The sequence below is a fragment of the Eleutherodactylus coqui genome, chromosome 2, assembly GCF_035609145.1.
Source record: "Eleutherodactylus coqui strain aEleCoq1 chromosome 2, aEleCoq1.hap1, whole genome shotgun sequence".
NCBI classification, from domain to species: Eukaryota; Metazoa; Chordata; class Amphibia; order Anura; family Eleutherodactylidae; genus Eleutherodactylus; species Eleutherodactylus coqui.
This window is the reverse complement of record NC_089838.1, coordinates 316,327,070-316,351,896: the sequence shown is the minus strand read 5'-3', so window position 1 is coordinate 316,351,896 and position 24,827 is coordinate 316,327,070. Positions and strand designations below refer to the sequence as shown.

The following is a 24,827-nucleotide window of genomic DNA, read 5'->3' as shown; positions in this document are numbered from 1 at the left end:
GGAGTTGCACATTGGACCGAGCTACTCACATGGATGAAACTAAGACGGAGTTTCTGGAATGGCTTCCTTATCTCCTTTAGCAAGGGTTGGAATGAATCACAGCATAGCATGCCTACTTATACAGCCCTGCTAGCAAACCAAAGAATGACGGGATGGTGCCCTCTTGAGGTTCACATGGGTACTATTTCTATAGACAGAGTTACTGACTAGTATACCGTAGCCGAGGCTGATACTTATTATAATCTTTCTCATGGATTTCCATCCTGGCCACTTTTGATGCTTTGACAGCAGCCGTCTGACATTAGTTACTACAATAAGAAATGTCATGTTATTCGTTTCATTAAATCAAAGTGGTAGAAAAGGACAAATCGTAAAATGCTAATTTATTGAATATCATCCTCACAAAGCAATGACTAAACATCATGGAATGTCACCACTCAGCCAAGCATGCTGCCATTATCCGTTGTAGAACACACTGGTGACATCACAAGGTTATGTCCCTCATGTGGTGACATCACCAGTGACATCATAAGATCACAAAACTGTCCCAACACTCATCTAATCACATCAAAGGGTGCCATCACTCCTCTATGATACTGCCACACAACTGTGACATGATGAGAATACCCAATGCCAAAAGATTGGTTAGTGCATAACAGGCAGATTATTATCAGCTTACTTGTAGCATCAGAGCATAAAATGGTCAGCGGCGATGTCCCACTGGAACCTTGACAGCAGTGGAGAACGGTAAGTGGACACGCAGTTCAAATACAGCAACTTCAACTTTTACTCAGTACTTAAATCAAGCTGGGTGGTTTCTGGTAGACACACAGGTCAATGGACTTGTAGTTACAGTTTCTCACACAGAGGCACAATACTTTAACATTACAGTCTTTAAAAGCATTTTCCTACTTCTAGCTCTTTTCTGACAGCTCCATACATTGCACAGTGGCTTGGGTTGGTAATGCAGTCCCATTCACTTTAATAGGATTTAACCTGCAGTGCCAACTTGGGCCACTGTGCAATGTATGGAGCTGTCAGAAAACAGCTAGAGAACCCCTTTAAGTACAATGCACGTGGCCGTTGGCAAACTGGTTTTCTACTTTAAGAGTGCATATATACATAGCTGATTTGCTGCAAATTTTGGTGCAGATCCGCCTTTCAAGTGAATTAAAATCTGTGACAAAATCTGCAGAAAATCAGCTAAGTGTGAACGCACCCCAAATCTCTTGCTCCCAATTTAATACTGACAGTCACTCTATGACACAGGGGACTGATCGTTCCACCTGCAATAGTGTAGCCTGACTCTCGAATGATTCCTTCTATAGACCTACCACCTCAATAAGGCTCCTACTGCGCTCTGTTGCTCTACTTGACTGGTCTGCAGAACTGCTGATCAGCCATCCCACTCAGCAGGGGTGTAGCTAAAGGTTCATGGGCCAGGGTGCAAAAGTTTATCTTAGGGCCCCTCAACTTCTGTTAACTCCTTAATGCCTTAATACAGAGGCATAACTTGAAGCTTCTGGGCCCCAATGCAAAATCTGTAATCGTGCCCCCAAATCTAATGCTTTATTCATTGTACTGGGCTCCCTATATGGAGAAGAGAGGCATTATGGGCCCATTAGACTCCTGGGCCCGGGTGCAACCGCATCCCCTATAGTTACGCCAGTGCCACTCACTATCAGCTCTCTACTGCGGACCATCATGCTGCCAAAAGACCCTGACTAGTACGAAACCAGCACTTTTATGGGGCCATCACTCCTCTGCTTCATTGAGGACCTGCACTGAATGGTCATGTGACTAAAGCTCCTGCACACATAATGCACAGACAAGGGAAAATCGTCATATGTCAGCTTAAAGGAACATCCATCACAAAGTTTCCACACCATGGTGCCCCTGAAAGGCCGCATGTCCACGGGTGGGTCAGGTTGTATGGGCGGGAGCCCCACCGCAGGATCCCACCCTGCCCATGGCTTTAGGAAATTCCGGACGCATGCGGGTCGTCCGGCGTCTCCTCCATGCATCTGGGCTGGGCGCCGGCATGTGGGTGGGCCCGCTGGCCAGCACGCCCCCTACACATGCGGAGTGGAGATATTTTTTGAAAACCTCCTGCTTTCCCGCGGGACCCACAGCACAAATGGAGTGACAGTTCAGGGTGTGCTGCAGGTCGGACGGCTTTCATTGACTTCCATGGAAGCCGATCCCGGGGCAAAACGCAGCATGCTTTAATTAAGCTGCGGGCACCCATGAATTGCCTATGGGCGGCTTGAACTCCGGATCATCCGCGTGGGTGTCCCACGTGGATCCCGAAATTCAAACCCGCCCGTGGACATGAGCCCGAAATTATTCTCTACCGCCATGTAGCATCAGATGGAGGCCAACCACCACCGTAGCAGTCTAACAGATCCATGCCCACACTTTTTACAGGACCCAGTATCCTAAAGAGCCATACTCAAAACAGTAAACTATATACACATTTCTGGGTCATCTTCTCCATTTCCCTGAAAAAAAAATCATTACACCAATATTCCCCATATGGGGTTCCTGCAAACCAAAGCACAATATATGCAATTCCACAATTCAGAACACAAGCCCAGCATGTCTAAATGGGGCTCCTTCCATTGGAGATGTCACAGACTTCGAACAATCACTGGTCATCTGATGAAGTCATAGGAGGCCGCTTACTCGTTATAAGACAATGATGACATCACCAGAAACAACAGTGACATCACGTCCTCTTCACAGATGATATCACTGCTTTATACAACGTTACACACATTACATAAGTCCCCATATTAGACTCCGGTCTCTCCAGATTTGTTGCATTTCCTGTACTTATACACTAAGATTTTAAAAGATTTCCAGATGACGGGGTCCGCGCTACAGATGGTGCCCCCTCCTCTCTGCATCTCCTCCTTATTCCGGTTTATATCACCAACACAGGCCCATCCTGGGGAGTCAGACCAGGTCACACACCACTTGGAGTGGTCAATAGTGGATGGGTAAATGATACTGGAGCCAAAGGTGACATTCCTAATGTTATATGTATGATATGTCAAAGAGCAGTTGGATTGAAGTCTGCCCTGGGAATTCAACCAGAATTCCACACACAGGTCTGACTTCAAGACCTCCGATACCCATCCTGAATACAGATCTGTAGAGAAAATAGAGGGTGTTAACAGTATACAGTAATACTCCTGCAAGTATACAGCTCCTGAGCCCCTTATTACCCTGTAACATCTTATTACAGTAACCCGGCTCCTGAGCCTCTTATTACCCCTGTAACATCTTATTACAGTAACCTGGCTCCTGAGCCTCTTATTACCCCTGTAACATCTTATTACAGTAACCCGGCTCCTGAGCCCCTTATTACCCCTGTAACATCATATTACAGTAACCCAGCTCCTGAGCCTCTTATTCGCCTATAACATCATATTACAGTAATCCAGCTCCTGAGCCTCTTATTACCCCTGTAACATCATATTACAGTAACCCGGCTCCTGAGCCTCTTATTACCCCTGTAACATCATATTACAGTAACCCAGCTCCTGAGCCTCTTATTCCCCTATAACATCATATTACAGTAACCCGGCTCCTGAGTCCCTTATTACCCTGTAACATCATATTACAGTAACCCTGCCTCCTGAGCCTCTTATTACCCTGTAACATCATATTACAGTAACCCAGCTCCTGAGCCTCTTATTACCCCTGTAACATCTTAATACAGTAACCCGGCTCCTGAGCCTCTTATTACCCCTGTAACATCTTAATACAGTAACCCGGCTCCTGAGCTTCTTATTACCCTGTAACATCTTATTGCAGTAACCCAGCTCCTGCCCCTCTTATTACCCCTGTAACATATTATTACAGTAACCCAGCTTCTGACCCTCTTATTACCCCTGTAACATCATATTACAGTAACCTGGCTCCTGAGCCTTTTATTACCCTGTAACATCTTATTACAGTAACCCGGCTCCTGAGCCTCTTATTACCCCTGTAACATCATATTACAGTAACCTGGCTCCTGAGCCTCTTATTACCCTGTAACATCTTATTACAATAACCCGGCTCCTGAGCCCCTTATTACCACTGTAACACCTTATTACAGTAACCTGGCTCCTGAGCCTCTTATTACCCTGTGACATCTTATTACAGTAACCTGGCTCCTGAGCCTCTTATTACCCCTGTAAAATCTTATTACACTAAGCCAGCTCCTGAGTCTCTTACTATCCAGTTACATCTTATTACAGTAACCCGTCTCCTGAGTGTCTTACTACCCTGTAACATCTTATTACAGTAACCCGGCTCCTGAGCCTCTTATTACCCCTGTAACATCATATTACAATAACCCAGCTCTTTAGCCTCTTATTACCTCTGTAACATCTTATTACAGTAACCTGGCTCCTGAGCCTCTTATTACAGTAACCCGGCTCCTGAGCCTCTTATTACAGTAACCCGGCTCCTGAGCCTCTTATTACCCCTGTAACATCTTATTATAGTAACCCAGCTCCTGAGCCTCTTATTACCCATGTAACATCTTAATACAGTAACCCGGCTCCTGAGCCTCTTATTACCCCTGTAACATCTTAATACAGTAACCCGGCTCCTGAGCCTCTTATTACCCTGTAACATCTTATTGCAGTAACCCAGCTCCTGACCCTCTTATTACCCCTGTAACATATTATTACAGTAACCCAGCTTCTGACCCTCTTATTACCCCTGTAACATCATATTACAGTAACCTGGCTCCTGAGCCTTTTATTACCCTGTAACATCTTATTACAGTAACCCGGCTCCTGAGCCTCTTATTACCCCTGTAACATCATATTACAGTAACCTGGCTCCTGAGCCTCTTATTACCCTGTAACATCTTATTACAATAACCCGGCTCCTGAGCCCCTTATTACCACTGTAACACCTTATTACAGTAACCTGGCTCCTGAGCCTCTTATTACCCAGTTACATCTTATTACAGTAACCCGTCTCCTGAGTGTCTTACTACCCTGTAACATCTTATTACAGTAACCCGGCTCCTGAGCCTCTTATTACCCCTGTAACATCATATTACAATAACCCAGCTCTTTAGCCTCTTATTACCTCTGTAACATCTTATTACAGTAACCTGGCTCCTGAGCCTCTTATTACAGTAACCCGGCTCCTGAGCCTCTTATTACAGTAACCCGGCTCCTGAGCCTCTTATTACCCCTGTAACATCTTATTATAGTAACCCAGGTCCTGAGCCTCTTATTACCCCAGTAACATCTTATTACAGTAACCCAGCTCCTGATCCTTTTAGTATCCTGTAACATCCCAGTATAAACATATCTCACCATCTCCAAATCTTGCATGTTTGGCAAAACTTGTGAACTGTTTGCCGCCGACTGAGGTGAGGGTGACTTGCCGGTTCCATGGTGGTTTAGTTACTTCTTTCGCGGCTGATGCAGACTTCAGGTCAGGTAGGTCGCTACTGAAGTTATCGGGAATTGAAGAATCATATGGTGTGATTGTGTTGTACATAAGCTGGGTGCCTATTACACATATAGAAAATATATGAAAATCTTTCCCACTCCGAACTTGTGAGTATGATTACAGCTTTGTTTACTACTTACCAATATCTTTAAACTGCGCATAAAGATAAGTGACGCAGATGAAGGACTGACCATAGTGCAAGGCATTGGAGGGCCAGTCATACTTCTGTGAACTGGATGGCGGGAAGCGGGGAGTGCTGTGCACAAGCCAGAAGCCCTGTTTTTCATCGAGAAGAACAACGCCTGAAAATGGAGGATGATGGGTAGTCTGGGGTTATATTCTCATACTTGATAGCCAGACTCAGAAATAAAATAATATATCACCCGTGTGTCATCCCAAGCGGTTATAGGGTGCATGAACGTTTACCCATATTCTGGCATCATAAGATAGCTAACGGTAAAGCAGGTCATGGTCATACAGCAGAGTCTCCTTTAATTTAGTGATTGATCCAGATCAGTAGATCAAAGGCATGTTAAAGGGGAAGTCTACAAAAGAGTTGGTATTACCACAATCTCAATGCTACTCTTTGGAGATGGTATCATGGGCCACCCAGTGATCATCACAAAAACCATGTACACAAAGCGACTGACTATTTTAGAAAATAGAGTGTCATTCTGTGATAAGGTGATTGTACAGAAGTGCAGTCATGTATCGGAGCACCTTTGGTGTGGCCGCGGTCGTTACCAGACATATCCACAGGAGGTTGATCATTGTACAGCAGATAAGCCACGTCCTGTAAGATGAAACGTTTAGGACATGGTAAGTATACAGATAAAATGCAAGAAATCCCAATAATTCAGCAAGATCAATTATTGTGAACTAACAGAAGTCCTAGTCCAAGCAGAGAGACAGACGTAAATGTGCTGTTTTTGTGAATTTTAATTTTACTGGTGAATAAAGGAAATATTGGTGCATCTTGTCTCCACCGGAGCTGTGGGTGGAGACATGGGTATGTCCTGGTGGAGTAATAGGGAATGCCCACAGCTGAAGATTGGCTACCTGCACGTCGGGTGAAGACTGTGGATGACAGCCTACGTGGGGGGAAACTGAGAGCTGTCCCGGCTTCAGCGTCGGCCGGGAGGATTGCAGGGCCGGCTTCAGCATCTGCAGTGGACAGGAGGAGACATTGTGCGCAAGCAGGGAGAGTGACAGCGACTGACGGAAGGTCAGCCTAAATGCATCCATGTGAGAGCGGGGCTGCTTTCAGCACAGGAGCAGGACAGGCACAGTGATTCTACCGAAGATGGGAGGCATGGGTGGAGAAGAGAGAGCGACAGGGAAAGTGCCTGGAGGCTAGAGGGGAGATGATGTTACACGGGCAGGTGGAGTGACAGCAGGGTGTCGGGGGAAAATTGACAGCGGGGCCACAAGAGGATATGGGAGGACGGTGGCAGGAGCGTTACAGAGGCGCAAAGAGTGCAGATGGAAGGCAAGAGGGGAGCATACATGCCTGAATACCGGATCGAGGTGTAACCTTGCATCTGGTGAGCAGCCAATCCGCATTAGTGGCCGTTACCTGCCCCGCCCCTATAAACCAACCCACACAACCCATGTCTCCACCTATTCTTCAGGTGGAGACAAGATGCACCAGTACCAATTTAGGGTACCTGCAGCTGTAGGGGAGTTGCTACTAATTTTATGCTTGTGTCTGTAAAATCCATTTCAGTTCCACAGCCGGACAATTCTTTGTGTGGTTTTCCACTGTGGACTTTACTCTTTACAATGCATAAGGGCTTTTTCTTTTACTTGTTTTTTTGTGTTTTTTTTTTAAACCTCCTAAAGCTGCCCAAACTCCTTTAACTATGGTCGAACAATTGATCATTTATTATGAATTATTATATTTGAATGTTTAGCTCATTCAAACATTTGCGTTTAGAGCGTTAACCCACAGCCAGACAGCTCTTGCACTGGCTTATCTCCCAGGGAAATGGAAATTCAAGCCCCTCCGGGCAACATCTGTTGGCGGACTGTTAAGCTGCCCTTATACACGTTACAGAGTCTATGGCCCTGCCGTTTTCTGTGTGTTTACATGACTAAACTATAATGTGTATGGGGGTCCTTAAACATCAGATCTCTTGATCACTTAGATACTACACTGCAATGCTAATGTACTGCAATATACATTGACATGTCAGAAGTCACGGCAGAAGGAACTGATATCATGTAGGACCCCCTTAGCCTGGCGAAATGCACAGATTGCACAAGTTGACAGAAGACAACTGGAGGGATATTGAGCCATCTGGATAGCTGCCCACAGGGGTATTTGTAGGTACAGGATCTTGGGTGTGAATGGACCCCTCCATCCCATCCCATAAATGCTCCATTGGACTCATGTTGGGCGAAGCCCATGCAAGCCATGCTACTGGTAGGAACTCTCCAGAATGTTCCCCGAACCAGTTCTGGACAACTTGGGCCTGATGACACGATGCATTATCCTGCTGAAATATCCCATCATTGTGGAGGAACATGAAGGACTGCAAATGCTCACCAGGCAGTGAAATATTCCCAGCAAACATATTGCCTAATAAGCAAATACAGGAATATGACAAAGTATCTTCTTGATGCCCCCTACTAGGATGGTTCTAGATCTGCATACCGCAGACTTACCTGTACTACTACTAGTGCCTAAGGTCTATGTGTACACAGGTGCCCAGAGGGGATGGTGAGCTTCATCATCCAGAATGCTGGAAGATCAGAATAACCTGCAGTACAGAGTATAACATATTATTACCTTTTCTTTAGAAGATTGGTAGAGCTGATTGAGCGTTCCTCCGACCGCGCTCTCTGTGCTATTCATTAGTGCCGTCCCCTGCACCCATCCTCCGCTGTTACCATCCTGGTACATATACTTCATGCCCGACTCAGGGGTCTTATCTAGCCGAGGCAACTTGTACACAATGAACCTGGAGATAGAAAAGGAGTTAAGGGCCATTTACACAGAGCGATAAATTGTTTGCACGATGACAGAATTTGATCCCATTTACACTGACAGATGATCACTCAAAAGTCGCTCAAACGACAGCTTCAGTGGCAGTTTTGAGCGATCTTCTTTGCGTACTCTGTAGTAGCTACTAAAGAGCTGTGCAGGCGGAGCGGGACACCACCGCTATCACTTGGTGAATAATACAGCTGTTCTGCATAAGCAAACAGCTGTATTGTTTTCCGCGATTACAGCTGGCGTCCTGCACTGAACTACCAGCGGGACACGAGCTGTAAGAATCTTATCAGCGCTGCCAACTGTGATAACAGCCTGCACCTCTGATAAGAGTTCATCGCTCAGTTCAAGAAAACTAGAATTGAATGATGAATGACTCGTCCATGCATTTAGACTCATGAGTCTTGCTTAAAAGATGGCTTTAAGTGAGGGTCTAAATGGGCCTTTTGTTCGTTCAGACAGTTTAAACAGACAGAGATCTTTTACATTTTGTTTGCTCACCTGTTTAGTCGTCTACCTTTATAGTACCAGTGAATGTGAACGACTAAAGGATCGCCATTTACACACAACAACTTGCGAACAATGATTTTTTTCGCCTTCATAAAATGAATGAGGAGCGAATAAATTCTCATTCATCATCCAGTCGTTGGTCTTGTTCACACTGAGTGATAATCATTCAAATCTGCACGATCCAACGATTCTTTGAACGATATTCGCTCTGTGTAGAAGAGCCCTTATCAATCAGAACTCCAGCAAGAACTGTGCAGTGTAGAGGCAACTCTAAGGGTTCTTCGCTGTAAGAGCGGTTACACTGTGGCGCTCCCTACACACATGTGATGTGATGGAGAAATTATAAAGACTGTCAAGGTTTCATGGAAAAATATACTAGAAGTCAGGAAGGACTTTAAAAAGCAGTTTTACGCTGCGGACATCTCGTAGGGATAAACTAAATAGTCCTCGCTGGCAGTCGCAGAAAAACGCACGTTTTTCCATGGTCTCCATTAATACTATATTAATGGAGACCTCCCGCCACGGAAAAACGGGGTAAAATAGAACATGGCATGATTTTTTCCCCGCAGCAGAATCCCGCATGCGAGGACTGAGCTATTAGGTTCAATAGAACCTAATAGCTGTGGTATTCCGTCGCGGGAACCGCGGTGCAAATCCGTCCGTGGGCATTAGCCCTTAATGATTGAATTTAATGACAAGGATAAAGGATATATTTTCCTAGAAGATAAATATATACATGTTTCTATACGACTGTATGTTTGTTTTAAGATATGCTTTGTAAAAGTACGGAACCCTGTCTAATGCCAAAATGTTTAATACAAACAAGTTCATTAAAAATGGGGCCAGATCTGCTTTGGGGAGCATCATTCATATCCACTGATTGGCCACTTCATTAAAGACCCCCATCTAGTAGCTCATTGGACCTCCTTTAGCCCACAGAACCACAGTAATTTGTCGTGGCGTAGATTTCACCAGGACAGGAAGCATCTTGTAGTCGTTGCACATTAGATGGAGGTCCTGATATGTTTTGACCAGCTGACAGGAAGGGGTCATCGATTCATGATGCTTGCGCCAAATTCTGACCTCCCATCAGCACGGTGCAGCAGAAATCTGGATCCATCTGACCAAGTGATACTATTTCACTGCTCAGTCTCACCTGTCTGTTTCTCTTGGACACAATGGCGCTGGAACTGGTCATAGACCTTCTGTGCATCTTCACATGTAGGTAATTTGGGGTAAATTTTGGTGCAGACCTGCAGATTTCACGCTTTCACTTGAATTACAATTGAACAGGTGAAATGTGCTGCACCTCTACACCAAAATTTGCAACAAATCAGTTAGATGTGAATGCAAACAAAGGCCATACTGTATTTACATAGGGAGGAATCTACTACGGAATTTGCTGCAGGTTTTGATGAGAATTTTGGAGTCACCCCTTCTTTGAAGTGGAATCCACACCGCAAATTCACTGTTATTATTGACAAACTATGGATCCAAAATCCGCTCTGCAGTTTGATTTCTGGACTGACTTTGTGAAGATTTTTTCCGCAGCACGTGGACGAGATTTTGAAAATCCCATCAAGGATGAACACCCTCTTGCGTTTTTTTAACGCTGTGATATTGCTGCGTTTTTTCCATGCGGTTGTCAATTGGACTTTCTAATGTTAAAAACGCATCGCAAGTTTGTGCTTTGCGATTTTTGTGCGATGCGTTTTTAACTTTAGAAAGTCCCATTGACAATCGCGTTAAAAAAACACAGCGATATGGCGTGAAAAAATGCGCAAGAAAAACGCAAGTGAGTGTTCACCCAACTCTGATACTGCTGTAAATTTCATGGATTTTCCATTCAGAGAGTCCAAATGGAAAATCCATGGCAAATCCATCCTGTATGGACATGGCCTAATGAACGATTCAGACACGTTGGTGCACCAACGTTGTATTCAACTGTAATTTTCTTGACTGTGTGTGTTTGCTCATCAAAACGATTCCTGACATCCTCCTCTGACCCCTTTCAGGATGAGCTGTTTCCGTCCACAGGGTTCCCTTTTGCTGGATGTCTTTCCTCGATCATGCCATTCTCTATATACTCTCCATACCGTTACACAATAAAAAAAAACAAAACACACGGTCGGGAGTGAAATCCCGGCCCCGGCTACTCTAGTACAGATGACCGGCCTTCTTGGAAGTCACTCAGATCAATGATTTTTTTCCATCTAATGTGGATTCACCACTGAAACCAGAGAGGGAATGGTTGAGGAAGTTACGGGTGGCTGGGACCTTAGGAGGCAGTGATCATGCTATCCTTGAATTTTGGATAAAAAGAGGAGGAAGACCTGAAAAGACTCAGACCTCAAGGTTGGATTTCAGAAAGGCAAATTTTAATGAATTCAGAAAGAGGGTAGAAAGAATCCAATGGCCGGATGTTCTTAAGGACAGAAATGCCCAAGAAGATTGGGAAATATTGCGAAAGGAGATTCTCAAAGCACAATCGTTAACAATCCCTAAAAGAAGGAAGAATGGGAAGCATCTAAAGAGACCAGGATGGATGAACACAGAACTCGCACACATAAAATAAAAATATGTTTATCAAATGGAAAGAGGGGAGAATATCTAAAGAAGAATATAATGCGGTCTGCAGAAACTGTAGGGCAAGTGTCAGAAAAGCTAAAGCTAAGGAAGCAGCGGAGCTAATTACTGAACCACTCGCCATAATCTTTGAAAATTCCTGGAGGACAGGAGAGGTCCCAGAAGATTGGAAAAGGGCAAATGTTGTCTCTATCTTCAAAAAAGGGAAGAAGGTGGATCCAGGAAACTACAGGCCTGTGAGCCTGACTTCTATACCAGGAAAGATCTTTGAACAAATTATTAAACAGCATGCATGCAAGTACTTAGATAAAAATTGAGTAATTAACCAGAGCCAGCATGGATTTGTAACGAACAAGTCATGCCAGACTAATCTAATTTCCTTCTATGGCAGAATCACTGACTGGGTTGATCAGGGAAATGCGGTGGATATAGTATATCTTGACTTTAGTAAAGCATTTGACAAAGTATCTCATACCATCCTTATTGAAAAAAATGACCAAATATGGGATTGAGAAGGAAACTGTTAGGTGGATTTACAACTGGCTGAGTGATCATACTCAAAGAGTGGTCATAAATGGCTGCACATCCAAGTGGAAGAATGTATCAAGTGAGGTACCACAAGACTCTGTCCTAGGCCGAGTGGTGTTCAACATTATTATAAAAGATCTGGAGGAGGGATTTGATGGGAAACTGATCAAATTTGCTAACACTAGGGAAGAGAGGGAGAGTATTCAAAAAGAGCTAGAAAAGATTGAAAAGTGGGCGGCTTCTAACAGAATGGTATTTAACAAGCAGAAATGCAAAGTCCTACATCTGGGCAAGAAAAATGAAAAAAGTACATACAGAATGGGAGGAACTGGGCTAAGCAGCAGCACATGTGAAAAAGACTTGGGTATACTAATAGATCATAGACTGAACATGAGTCAACAATGTGATGCAGCAGCAAAAAAGGCAAACACAATTCTGGGATGTATTAAGAGAAGCATAGAGTCTAGATCACTGGAGGTCATTATCCCCCTCTGCTCTTCCTTAGTCAGAGCACAGCTAGGATACTTTGTGCAGTTCTGGGCACGCCAATTTAAAAAAGACATCAAGAGACTGGAGCAAGTTCAGAGAAGAGCTACCAGGATGGTGAATGGTCTGCAAAACTTGTCCTATGAGGAACAGTTAAAGGGTCTGGGAATGTTTAGCTTGCAAAAAAAGGCTGAGAGGAGACTTAATAGCTGTCTACAAATATCTGAAGGGCTGTCACACTGCAGAGGGATCAGCCCTATTCTCATCTGCACAAGGAAAGACTAGAAGCAATGGGATGAAACTGAAAGGTAGGAGACACAGACTACATATTAGAAAAAAACTTTCTGACAGTGAGGGTGATCAATGAGTGGAACATGTTACCACAGGGGGTGGTGAGTTCTTCTTCAATGGAAGTCTTCAAACAAAGGCTGCATAAATATCTGTCTGGGATGATTTAGTGATCCTGCACTGAGCAGGGGGTTGGACCCGATGACCCTGGAGGTCCCTTCCAACTCTACCATTTTATGATTCTATGAAACTGGTCCAAAGAAAACTTGTCATGTGATTTTATGCCACATTCTGGGGTCACGGGGAGAATCTCCATACAGAGAAGCTCCAATCATGAGACAGCCGAAAGTCTAATAAAGTGGCCACTCAGTGTATACATGTACCTAATACTGACCCCTACCTTGGGTCTCGTCTGGTGGGTGAAAAGGTTTATTTTCATTAAATCATCTCTCCTGAAAGGAAAATTGCTTAGTATTTGTCCTAGTTTACTATTGTCTGACAGTTATATCCCATTATCAGTCCATCACAATGGGATCAAGGAGAAGACAACCTAAAGAACTTACCAGTCTACAGGTTCTCCATGGTCTCCATAGCAGGAGATGGCGGCATAGCAGAGACCGGGCAGGATGAGGCTCATCAAGACCTGAAGAGTCATCTTATGACCAGAGGATCCTGAAAAGAAGAAATACAGAAGCTTACACACCCAGAATCACAGTATACTAAAGGCAACTACTGTGACCAGTACTGATTACCCCATGACCCCTTCACTTTTTACACTCCGACTAGGGCAACACAGTCCCATCATTCACCCAACCTTGGCAGGGAGAGGCGTCTGCAGTGCCTTCATTCTCAGGATAATCCATATCCTTCCACGTTATTGATGACCCCCGTTATACTTCCTTCTCTCACACTTCCCTCTATTGTAAAAGGCAGAAGTTACCACGTCTGACAGCGACCGCAGCGAGAAACGATGAATGTAAAGTAACCGCAAGGAGAAACGATGAATGAAGTAACGGCAGTGAGAAGCCATGATTGTGAAGCAACCGCAGGGAGACGCCATGAATGTAAAGCAACAGCAGGGAGAAGCCATGAATGTGAAGCAAAGGCAGGGAGAAGCCATAAATGTGAAGCAAAGGCAGGGGAAAGCCATGAATGTGAAGCAACGGCAGGGAGAAGCCATTAATGTGAAGCAATGGCAGGGAGAAGCCATGAATGTAAAGCAACAGCAGGGAGAAGCCATGAATGTGAAGCAAAGGCAGGGAGAAGCCATAAATGTGAAGCAAAGGCAGGGAGAAGCCATAAATGTGACGCAAAGGCAGGGAGAAGCCATAAATGTGAAGCAAAGGCAGGGAAAAGCCATGAATGTGAAGCAACGGCAGGGAGAAGCCATTAATGTGAACCAATGGCAGGGAGAAGCCATGAATGTAAAGCAACGGAAGGGAGAAGCCATGAATGTGAAGCAACAGAAGGGAAAAGCCATGAATGTGAAGCAAAAAAGCTCTCCAGAATATAGAACTAGTCAAACCAGGGGAGAGAAAAGACAAAAAGGAGATGGAATCCAGATTTATAACCAAATACAACTCTCAACATAAAGAAATTAAAAACATTATGAAGAAACACTGGGATATCATTAAGGAGGATCCATTTTTGAAGTCCTCTCTTGCGAGTAACCCTGTAATCACCTTTAGGAGAAATAAAAATATTAAAGACTTTGTGGCCCCCTCTCGCCCACACTCAAAAGATGCCAGACTCGTGGGTGATAATAGAAAAGGGAATTTTTTGATAAAAAAACAAATTTTAGGTTCCTACAGATGTGGGGTGGGTAATTGCAAATGTTGTCATAATATAACCCATGGGAGAAAAGAAATAGAAATGGGAAAGGACAAGACACCATATCCATTGAAAAAATACATGAATTGTGGTACGACCTATGTAACTTACCTTATAGAATGTCCATGCGGACTTAGGTATGTAGGTCGTACCACTAATGCATTGAGGACTAGGGTCAACAAACATAGAACAAATATAAAAAATGGATTCACAAAACATAGTGTATCGAAACACTTTTTAAATTTTCATAACAAAGATTATTCGTTATTAAAAATTACACCGTTAGAGAGTATTAAATCAGGATTATTTACTTTTTTTAAAAATCGTGAAATGTATTGGATTTTTAGATTGGGAACCCTCAAACCGGGGGGATTAAATGAAGTTTTAGAAAAAATCTAATAACATTTTAACAAAAAAAGTTTTTTATTCAAAAAAATTTTTTTTATGTTAATTTATTCATGTTTATTTATAGTTATAAATGTGTTTATCAGAGCATATGGATTAGACATTTCTTATTTGGTTGCCCTGTGTAGGATATGGTGTTTATTCCCTTCCCCTGTATCCACTCTCTTTTTTTAGAATGATTAGGAAGTTATCATTGAAATAACATATTTGGCAATATCAAGATATTTGCCTTAATACATATTGAACAATATATACAAAGTTGCTCAAACTGTTAGAAAGATAAAATTAGGGTACGATAGGTCCATAGGACATAATAGTGGAACGTTGCGGTTCAGAGTGAAACGCATCCGTGAAATATAACACACGGAACGTGATGACGTTGTCACGCCGTGCAGTCCGACGAGATCCAGGTATAAGCGCCACATAGGGACGCCCCAAATGACGTGTCCAGGTGGAACGCAGTAGCACCGCCCACTTTGCGGACTCACGCTACCCAGGAACGCACAGCGTAATGACATGTGTTCAAGCGCGTTGACGTCACACGTCGGACTCATTAGAGTCGCAGTACATGACGCTGTGAATGCGCTGATGAATCCCCACTCTTCTGAAGGGAATCAGAATCAGTACCATTAAAGGTAAACTTTTCTATATAAATGGCTTGTATTTTTATGATTGCATAACTTGATAAGGGTACCGTTTGTACCGAAACGCGTTGTTATGATCGTTTGGTGAACCTGTCACATTGTGTATGAGCTGACTTGTTGCACCATTGTTTGGCTGTATTTCAATAAACTCTAAAGGAGAAAATCTTTGATTGGATACCCTATCCTTTGGGAGTGACTAAGACCTGTGGGAAATAGGAGGGGGAATATTGGACATCATAACCCCCTCCTTCAAAGTAAGTCTCCTTCTTTTGAAGGAAAAAAAGTTTTTTTCTTTTAAATACGATTTTAAAGTTCTGTGAGCGCAGGAAGTATTTTTATTGAATGAAACATCTCTATGAATGTGAAGCAAAGGCAGGGAGAAGCCATGAATGTGAAGCAACGGCAGGGAGAAGCCATGAATGTGAAGCAACAGAAGGGAGAAGCCATGAATATGAAGCAACGGAAGGGAGAAGCCATGAATGTGAAGCAACAGAAGGGAGAAGCCATGAATATGAAGCAACGGAAGGGAGAAGCCATGAATGTGAAGCAACAGAAGGGAGAAGCCATGAATGTGAAGCAACGGAAGGAAGAAGCCATGAATGTGAAGCAACGGAAGGGAGAAGCCATGAATGTGAAGTAACGACAGCGAGAAGCCATGAATGTGAAGCAACGGCCGGGAGAAACCATGAATGTGAAGTAACGGCAAGGAGAAGCCATGAATGTGAAGCAACGGCCGGGAGAAGCCATGAATGTGAAGTAACGGCCGGGAGAAGCCATGAATGTGAAGTAACGACAGCGAGAAGCCATGAATGTGAAGCAACGGCCGGGAGAAGCCATGAATGTGAAGTAACGGCCGGGAGAAGCCATGAATGTGAAGTAACGACAGTGAGAAGCCATGAATGTGAAGTAACGGCCGGGAGAAGCCATGAATGTGAAGTAACGACAGCGAGAAGCCATGAATGTGAAGTAACGACAGCGAGAAGCCATGAATGTGAAGTAACGGCAGGTAGAAGCCATGGATGTGAAGCAACGGCAGGGTGAAGCCATGAATGTGCAGTAACAGCAGATAGAAGCCATGAATGTGAAGTAAAGGCAGGTAAAAGCCATGAATGTGAAGTAACGGCAGGTAGAAGCCATGAATGTGAAGTAACTGCAAGGAGAAGCCATGAATATGAAGTAACGGCAAGGAGAAGCCATGAATGTGAAGTAATAGCAAGGAGAAGCCATGAATGTGAAGTAACCGCAGGGACTTTGCTCAGATTCTGACATATATATTGTTACATATTGTGGTGCCGGGTGAGGAGGATACACTGGTGCTGCTTATCTCCTCCACCGGGAGCCATCTGCTATACATCACTGCTGTAATATGCAATATAGTTACTCATTGACTGACCTGTGATGCCTCCTCTCTCCTCACAGAAAGAAGTTCTTCAGCAGCTGCAGTGTGTAACACTCCTCAGCTGCTATAGAACCTCGCAGCGCACACCTCAGCCGCTGGCGAAACCTCGCAGCGCACACCTCAGCCGCTGGCGAAACCTCGCAGCGCACACTTCAGCCGCTGGCGAAACCTCGCAGCGCACACCTCAGCCGCTGGTGGAACCTCGTAGTGCACACCTCAGCCGCTGGCGGAACATCATAGTACACATCTCACCTGTAGCAAAACATTGTAACAAACACCTCCGATGCTGCAACACATCATAGTACACGGCTCAGCTGCTGAAGCACATCATAGTACACGGCTCAGCTGCTGCAGCACATCATAGTACACATCTCAGCTGCTGCAGCACATCATAGTGCATAGCTCAGCTGCTGCAGAACATCATAGTACACGGGTCAGCTCGCTGCCCTGTATGGATATCACTATAATCTGGACACAGATCTCCCTGATGACTTGTAATTGTCCTATAATGTACAGTTGGGGACATCATCTGCACTTCTACACGTCACATGGATGAGGCTGGCGGCTCCTTGAATATAACCCCTCGCTCGGCGTAATCTCCCCTGGTCACTCAGCGTAATTTTACCCATCACTTGGCGTAATCTCCCCCGGTCGCTTAGTGTAATCTCCCCTCGTCACTCGGTGTAATCTCCCACCGTCACTCGGTGTAATCTCCCCCCATCACTTTGTGTAATATTCCCCCGTCGCTCGGTGTAATCTACCCCGATCTCTTGATGAAATCTCCCCCCATCACTCGGTGTAATATTCCCCGTCACTCGGTGTAATCTCCCCCGACACTCGGTGTAATATTCCCCGTCACTCGGTGTAATCTCCCCCGTCACTCGGTGTAATCTCCCCCCGTCACTCGGTGTAATCTCCCCCCGTCACTCGGTGTAATCTCCCCCGACACTCGGTGTAATATTCCCCGTCACTCGGTGTAATCTCCCCCGTCACTCGGTGTAATCTCCCCCGTCACTCGGTGTAATCTCCCCCCGTCACTAGGTGTAATCTCCCCCGTCACTCGGTGTAATATTCCCCGTCACTCGGTGTAATATTCCCCGTCACTCGGTGTAATCTCCCCCCCGTCACTCGGTGTAATCTCCCCCCGTCACTCGGTGTAATCTCCCCCGTCACTCGGTGTAATATTCCCCCGTCGCTCGGTGTAATCTCACCCAGTCGCTTGGTGTAATCTCACCCGGTCGCTCGGTGTAATCTCCCCCCGTCACTCGGTGTAATCTTCCCCGTCACTCGGTGTAATCTTCCCCGTCACTCGGTGTAATATTCCCCGTCACTCGGTGTAATATTCCCCCGTCGCTCGGTGTAATCTCCCCCGATCACTCGATGTAATCTCACCCGGTCGCTCGGTGTAATCTCCCCCGTCGCTCGGTGTAATCTCACCCGGTCGCTCGGTGTAATCTCCCCCGTCACTCGGTGTAATCTCCCCCGTCACTCGGTGTAATCTCCCCCCGTCACTAGGTGTAATCTCCCCCGTCACTCGGTGTAATATTCCCCGTCACTCGGTGTAATATTCCCCGTCACTCGGTGTAATCTCCCCCCCGTCACTCGGTGTAATCTCCCCCCGTCACTCGGTGTAATCTCCCCCGTCACTCGGTGTAATATTCCCCCGTCGCTCGGTGTAATCTCACCCAGTCGCTTGGTGTAATCTCACCCGGTCGCTCGGTGTAATCTCCCCCCGTCACTCGGTGTAATCTTCCCCGTCACTCGGTGTAATCTTCCCCGTCACTCGGTGTAATATTCCCCGTCACTCGGTGTAATATTCCCCCGTCGCTCGGTGTAATCTCCCCCGATCACTCGATGTAATCTCACCCGGTCGCTCGGTGTAATCTCCCCCGTCGCTCGGTGTAATCTCACCCGGTCGCTCGGTGTAATCTCCCCCGATCACTCGATGTAATCTCACCCGGTCGCTCGGTGTAATCTCACCCGATCACTCGGTGTAATCTCACCCGATCACTCAGTATAATCTCACCCGGTCGTTCGCTGGCAGCGCAGGCAAATCTAAGCTGAAGTTAAGACCCAGAAAGCATAGAGGAACCTCCAGCCCCCGTGGCAGTCAGCGGCACATGACCCTGCTGTCGGCGCCCGGCACACGGCGGTGACTAATCCTGCCGGCCACAACTCACTTCCCTTTTTCTAATATTAATTTCCTTCTGCAAACTTTATCCCCCAGGGAAAGCGAAGGAGAGGCGGATGCAGAAGTCTGCACACCCTGCGACTATATACTCCTCTGTACCCACACCGAAACTGGGGAGGGGGGCGGAAATGTTGGCAGCCATCAGAGGCCTGAGTTTAGGGTGGTTGCGCTCTGCAGTGCCCCCCCCTAGGGTACCTCCACACTTGCGATCGCGATATCGCTGTTTTTGAAGCGAATGTCAATAGGACTTTCTGTTAAAACGCATCACACAAAAATGGTAAAACACGCGGTTACGATTTATAACATTACAAGGTCCTATTGACATTCGCATTAAATAACGCAGCGATCACCAGTGTGAAGGCACCCTTATCATACAAATATAAGCCACGAAGCAATGAGAACCCTTCACCGCTGCTGTCCTTCTGCCACCATCAAGCACTAATTTATGCAAATTAGAAGACATTGGACAATTGCATAATTAGCAATTCCATAAAGTGGAGCCAGATATCTGCAAGCATTGCAAATAGCTGAGAACCGTCATAACCCGTATCCTCCCCCACCAGGTATATATATTACCGTATCTGCTGCACTCCAGCAGCAACTACAGGGTATCAGAGCGCATGAGACCTCTTGGACTGAACATGCGTGCTGCCGCAGCCGGCCGTGTTGGTGCACCTGCGCGGCTCCCGTAAGCGATGTGCTGCGCATGCGCTCTGCGCTTTACTAGTTTCCCACCTTTAAGTGACTGGATTGTGTTCGGTCGTGTTGTGGCGGCTGTGATGGCTGTGATGTCCGGGATCACGGGGCGTGCGGGGACCTTTATGACATGTCATACTAGATGTGCTCAGGGTAGAGATATATGTGGGGGAGTAGGGGGCAGCTGGGGCATTGTGTGCCATGACTGCAGAGAGCTGAGCTCATACCAGTGTATGCAGTTTTTCTTCATAATAGTGTAAGCCATTCATGATCCACATGTACCCCCGTAAGTGTGTGCCACCCACATGTACCCCCGTAAGTGTGTGCCGCCCACATGCACCCCCATAACAGTGTGTGCTGCCACATGTACCCCCATAATAGTGTGTGCTGCCCACATGTACCCCCATAACAGTGTGTGCTGCCCACATGCACCCCCATAACAGTGTGTACAGCCCACTTGTACCCCCATAAGTGTGTGCTGCCCACATGTACCCCCATAATAATGTGTACCGCTCACATGTACCCCCATACCAGTGTGTGCCGCCCACATGTACCCCCATACCAGTGTGTGCTGCCCACATGTACCCCCATAACAAAGTGTGCCGCCCACATGTACCCCCATAACAGTGTGTCGCCCACATGTACCCCCTTACCAGTGTGTGCCACCCACATGTACCCCCATACCAGTGTGTGCTGCCCACATATACCCCCATACCAGTGTGCCGCCCACATGTACCTCCATACCAATGTGTGCCGCCCACATGTACTCCCATACTAGTGTGTGCCGCCCACATGTACCCCCATAACAGAGTGTGCCACCCACATGTACCCCCATACCAGTGTGCCGCCCACATGTACCCCCATACCAGTGTGTGCCGCCTCCATGTACCCCCATACCAGTGTGTGCCGCCCCCATGTACCCCCATACCAGTGTGTGCCGCCCACATGTACCCCCATAACAGTGTGTACAGCCCACATGTACCCCCATAAGTGTGTGCTGCCCACATGTACCCCCATAATAATGTGTACCGCTCACATGTACCCCCATACCAGTGTGTGCCGCCCACATGTACCCCCATACCAGTGTGTGCCGCCCACATGTACCCCCATAACAAAGTGTGCCGCCCACATGTACCCCCATAACAGTGTGCCGCCCACATGTACCCCCTTACCGGTGTGTGCGGCCCACAAGTAACCCCATACCAGTGTGTACCGCCTACATGTACCCCCATACCAGTGTGTGCCTCCTACATGTACCCCCATACCAGTGTGTGCCGCCCACATGTACCCCCATACCAGTGTGTGCTGCCCACATGTACCCCCATAACAGAGTGTGCCGCCCACATGTACCCCCATACCAGTGTGTGCCGCCCACATGTACCCCCATACCAGTGTGTACCGCCCACATGTACCCCCATAGCAGAGTGTGCCGCCCACATGTACCCCCATACCAGTGTGTGCCGCCCCCATGTACCCCCATACCAGTGTGTGCCGCCCCCATGTACCCCCATACCAGTGTGTGCCGCCCACATGTACCCCCATAACAGAGTGTGCCACCCACAGGCCAAAAAAAATTCCACAATTTTTGAGTGGTGCAAGAAAACGCAGAATTATGAAACCCATGATTTTCAATGAATTCATTCCCATCTGTGATGTCTCCTTTCCTGTCATGTGATGTTGCGAGATTTAGGAATCTGTTGTGATCTATCATGCAAGAAAGAAACAAACTGCTGCGATTCGCTTCAAGGAAAAAGCACCGCTGATGCTCAAAAATCACATGAGAAAATGTGCAATTTTGCCCCAATTTTTTGGCGGTGACATCGGGCTCGCTCGTGTGAAGAAAGCCTAAGGGCTCCTTCACACTGGCGAGGGCGATATCGGGCCGTGAATCCTTCTGAAAACCCCCAGATGCCAGGCGTTTTCACATGGAAACAGTCTTGCATCACTGCGGGGCTGAAGAAATCCCCCGGTGCAGCTGTCACAGCCGCAGGGGGCTGCGATTTTCTACCATTGAAAACAATGGGCGATATTTCAAGTTTTTTTTATTGCAACTTGGCTTGAGTGAAAACATCGGAAATGGGAGTGAAAACATTGAAAATCATTGGTTTCATAATCATGCGTTTTCACGCGCTCTCGCATTGCACGATTTTATCGCCAGTGTGAAGCTCCTAAGGCTGATTTTACACGGCGAGCGCGATATCGGGCCGTGAAACTTGGGAGGTAGCGATCCTCTGATGCATCTCTCCCAGCCCCATTGAAAACAATGAGCGATGCATTCCGAGGAAATACCCAAAGATAGGACATGTCATGATTTTTTCCTTCACAATTTGTAGTTGCGCGTGTTCCAGATTTGACGAATTTTGACTCACGTATTTTGGCCATGTAATGCCACCAGAGTGGCTAGAAGAATCTATAATGCTTGGACAGATCAGCAGCAAAAGAAGACCCGGCGCCGAAGAACACGATGGCCGATACTGGCATGGATATCACATAGCTGAAAGAAGCAGCACAAAACCGAAAAACATGGAGGGAGATCGCCTTTAGGGTCGCATGTTCCAATGACAAGGGATCTAAAGGAAGAATTACAGAGAATAGCGAGACCTGACATCTTACCAAATACATCAGAAATAGACATAATAGGACTCACTGACCTCCCCCCAACAGATCATCTACATATGGTGAGATACGTTCAGCGATTCCTCCATACTGCAATCCAACTATATCAGGTGATTGCCTTATCAAACCAGCCAGAGGTGCGATTGCCAGGGCAAAGTCAAGAGGGGACACCCCTGCCATGTTCCTCTCTCCAACAACATTCATCCTGACATATGACCCTTTGCCCTCAAGCTTGCCCCTGGCATTGAATAGAGCAGTTTAACCCATGCCAAAAACTTCTCAATGAAATCCATCCTACGAAGAACAGCCCACAAATAATTTCACTCTATATTGTCAAACGCTTTGGCAGCGTTGAGTAAGAAAAACAGCCCTGTACCCACAAACTCGATGGTCCGCCTGAAGATTCAGCTAAAACCTCCTTAAATGAATAGCAGTTGATAGGTTTGGCATAAAGCTGGACTGATCCTCATATATTAAGTGAGTCCTTATGTCGCGGTAGGGGCAAGTGACATATTTCTTTATTTTACCAAATAAACTTGGCCATAGAAGCTTCTGTTATTAGATAAGTAATATACGGTTATTCAGAAGCGTCAGACAACCTAACTGACTGTATAAGAGTACGCTGAACGCTAACGTGAGTGGGGGATGGTAACAATCTGTCATAAATCACAAAGATCAGCAAAAACCCTTCAACTGTAGGACAGGTGGTAGAACCACCCAACGCTTCAACCTAGCAATGGTGGTCACCCGTACACAGTCCAAAAGTAATGCAAGTGTTGTCCAATAACTTGTCCGCAACTGGCGCATGAATATTTCCACCCATAGAGATTTCAAGTGTTCATTCCCCTCACATATATTGTCCCATAATATGGGCGTTAAACAGGATTTTACATAAAGACAAACACCTTCCCCTTTTCAGGTTTTTATGATCCCTTCTGAATAGACTGTAACTCTGTAAATTCAGCGTCCAGTCACAGCTTTTATACAACCAGGTCTCAGTTACTCCCACTATGTCTTAGTTTTCCTCAGACATTATTACTTCCAGTTTGTCAACCTTATTGGTCAGGCTTCTGGCATTAGTCACCATACAGTTTAGAATGTTTTTGTTATTTTTCATGTTAAGTGTATCCCTACTAACTTTTCAGCCAGGTCTAACTGTACTAACCTTTCCCACCGCTCCAGCCCCATTGTCATTACTTAGTCCCAGGTCAATGTCTATACTGTCTTCCACCCCCACTCCCTATCTCACTTAAACACTCCTCCAACCTTCTAGTCATCTACTCCCCCAGCACAGCTGTACCCTCCCCATTGAGATGCAGCCCATCCCTATGGCAGAGCTTTCAGCCACCACAAAGTCAGCCCAGTTCCCTGGGAACCCAACCCCCTCCTTCCTACACCAAATCTGGAGCCACTTGTTTACCTCCCCAATCTCCAGCTCACTTTCTGGTGTGGCACGTGGAATAGGTAGTATTCCAGAACATACTACTTTGGAGGTCCTTGTCCTAAGCTTGCATCCTACTTCCCTGAAATCATTTTTTAAGGGCCTTCCACATACCTCTAACTTTGTCATTGACGCCATTGTACACCATGACTGCTAGATCCTCACCACCCCCTCACAGTAATCTGTCAACCTGATCCGCGATGTGTCGCACTAGGAAGACAACACACCTTTTGACGATCTCTGTCTTTGTGGCAGATTGCCTTGTCTGTCCCCCAATAATTGAGTCTCCCACTACCAGGACCTGTCTAGCCTGTCCTGCGCTCTTATTCCCCTTCTTACTGGGGCAGACATCCCCCTGGTGGTCAGAGGGCATGTTGTGCTGCAGCAATGTCAATACTGTAATAGCATCCCGCTCATCTGCCAACTGTGCAAAATTGTTGGGGTGTGTCAGTTCAGAACTAGCCGCCCTGGTTCTCTTCCCTCTAAGCCTCCTTCTAAGGTCACCCAGCTAGCTGCATGCTCATACTGCTCTTCTGGGTCCTGGTGTACCTTGATGCCACCGGAAGTGGTGGCTGTACACCACTGCTTGGCTGCTTGACAGCCAGGTCACGCCCCACTTCCTGGTTGGCTGAAAAGCTCCTGCCTGCTGCAAAGTCCTAGGAGCGTGGAAGGACTTTTGTAATGGATGGAGCGTTAGGGGTAGTTTAACAGTTAGGCATAGATTATTCGCATGAACATGGAAG

General features: G+C 46.1%; 1 protein-coding gene across 4 annotated transcripts in view; it reads right to left on the bottom strand.

Annotated features, from left to right (window-relative positions):
* Positions 1 to 366: 366 nt before the first annotated feature.
* The window catches only part of DNASE2 (deoxyribonuclease 2, lysosomal), a 47,136-nt gene continuing 22,675 nt past the window's right edge, over positions 367 to 24,827 (bottom strand). For 3 of the 4 annotated variants that reach the window (XM_066593676.1, XM_066593678.1, XM_066593677.1), the window contains 6 exons: positions 13,426 to 13,534; positions 8,261 to 8,432; positions 6,190 to 6,262; positions 5,610 to 5,771; positions 5,331 to 5,528; positions 367 to 3,154 (listed from right to left, as the gene is read on the bottom strand). In XM_066593676.1, coding sequence (XP_066449773.1) covers positions 2,796 to 3,154; positions 5,331 to 5,528; positions 5,610 to 5,771; positions 6,190 to 6,262; positions 8,261 to 8,432; positions 13,426 to 13,517 — 1,056 coding nt within the window. In that variant the 5' untranslated portion in view covers positions 13,518 to 13,534 and the 3' untranslated portion in view covers positions 367 to 2,795. Of the gene's footprint in view, positions 3,155 to 5,330; positions 5,529 to 5,609; positions 5,772 to 6,189; positions 6,263 to 8,260; positions 8,433 to 13,425; positions 13,535 to 19,166; positions 19,188 to 24,827 lie in introns of those variants that run through there. The other variant, XM_066593679.1, reaches the window with a different exon arrangement.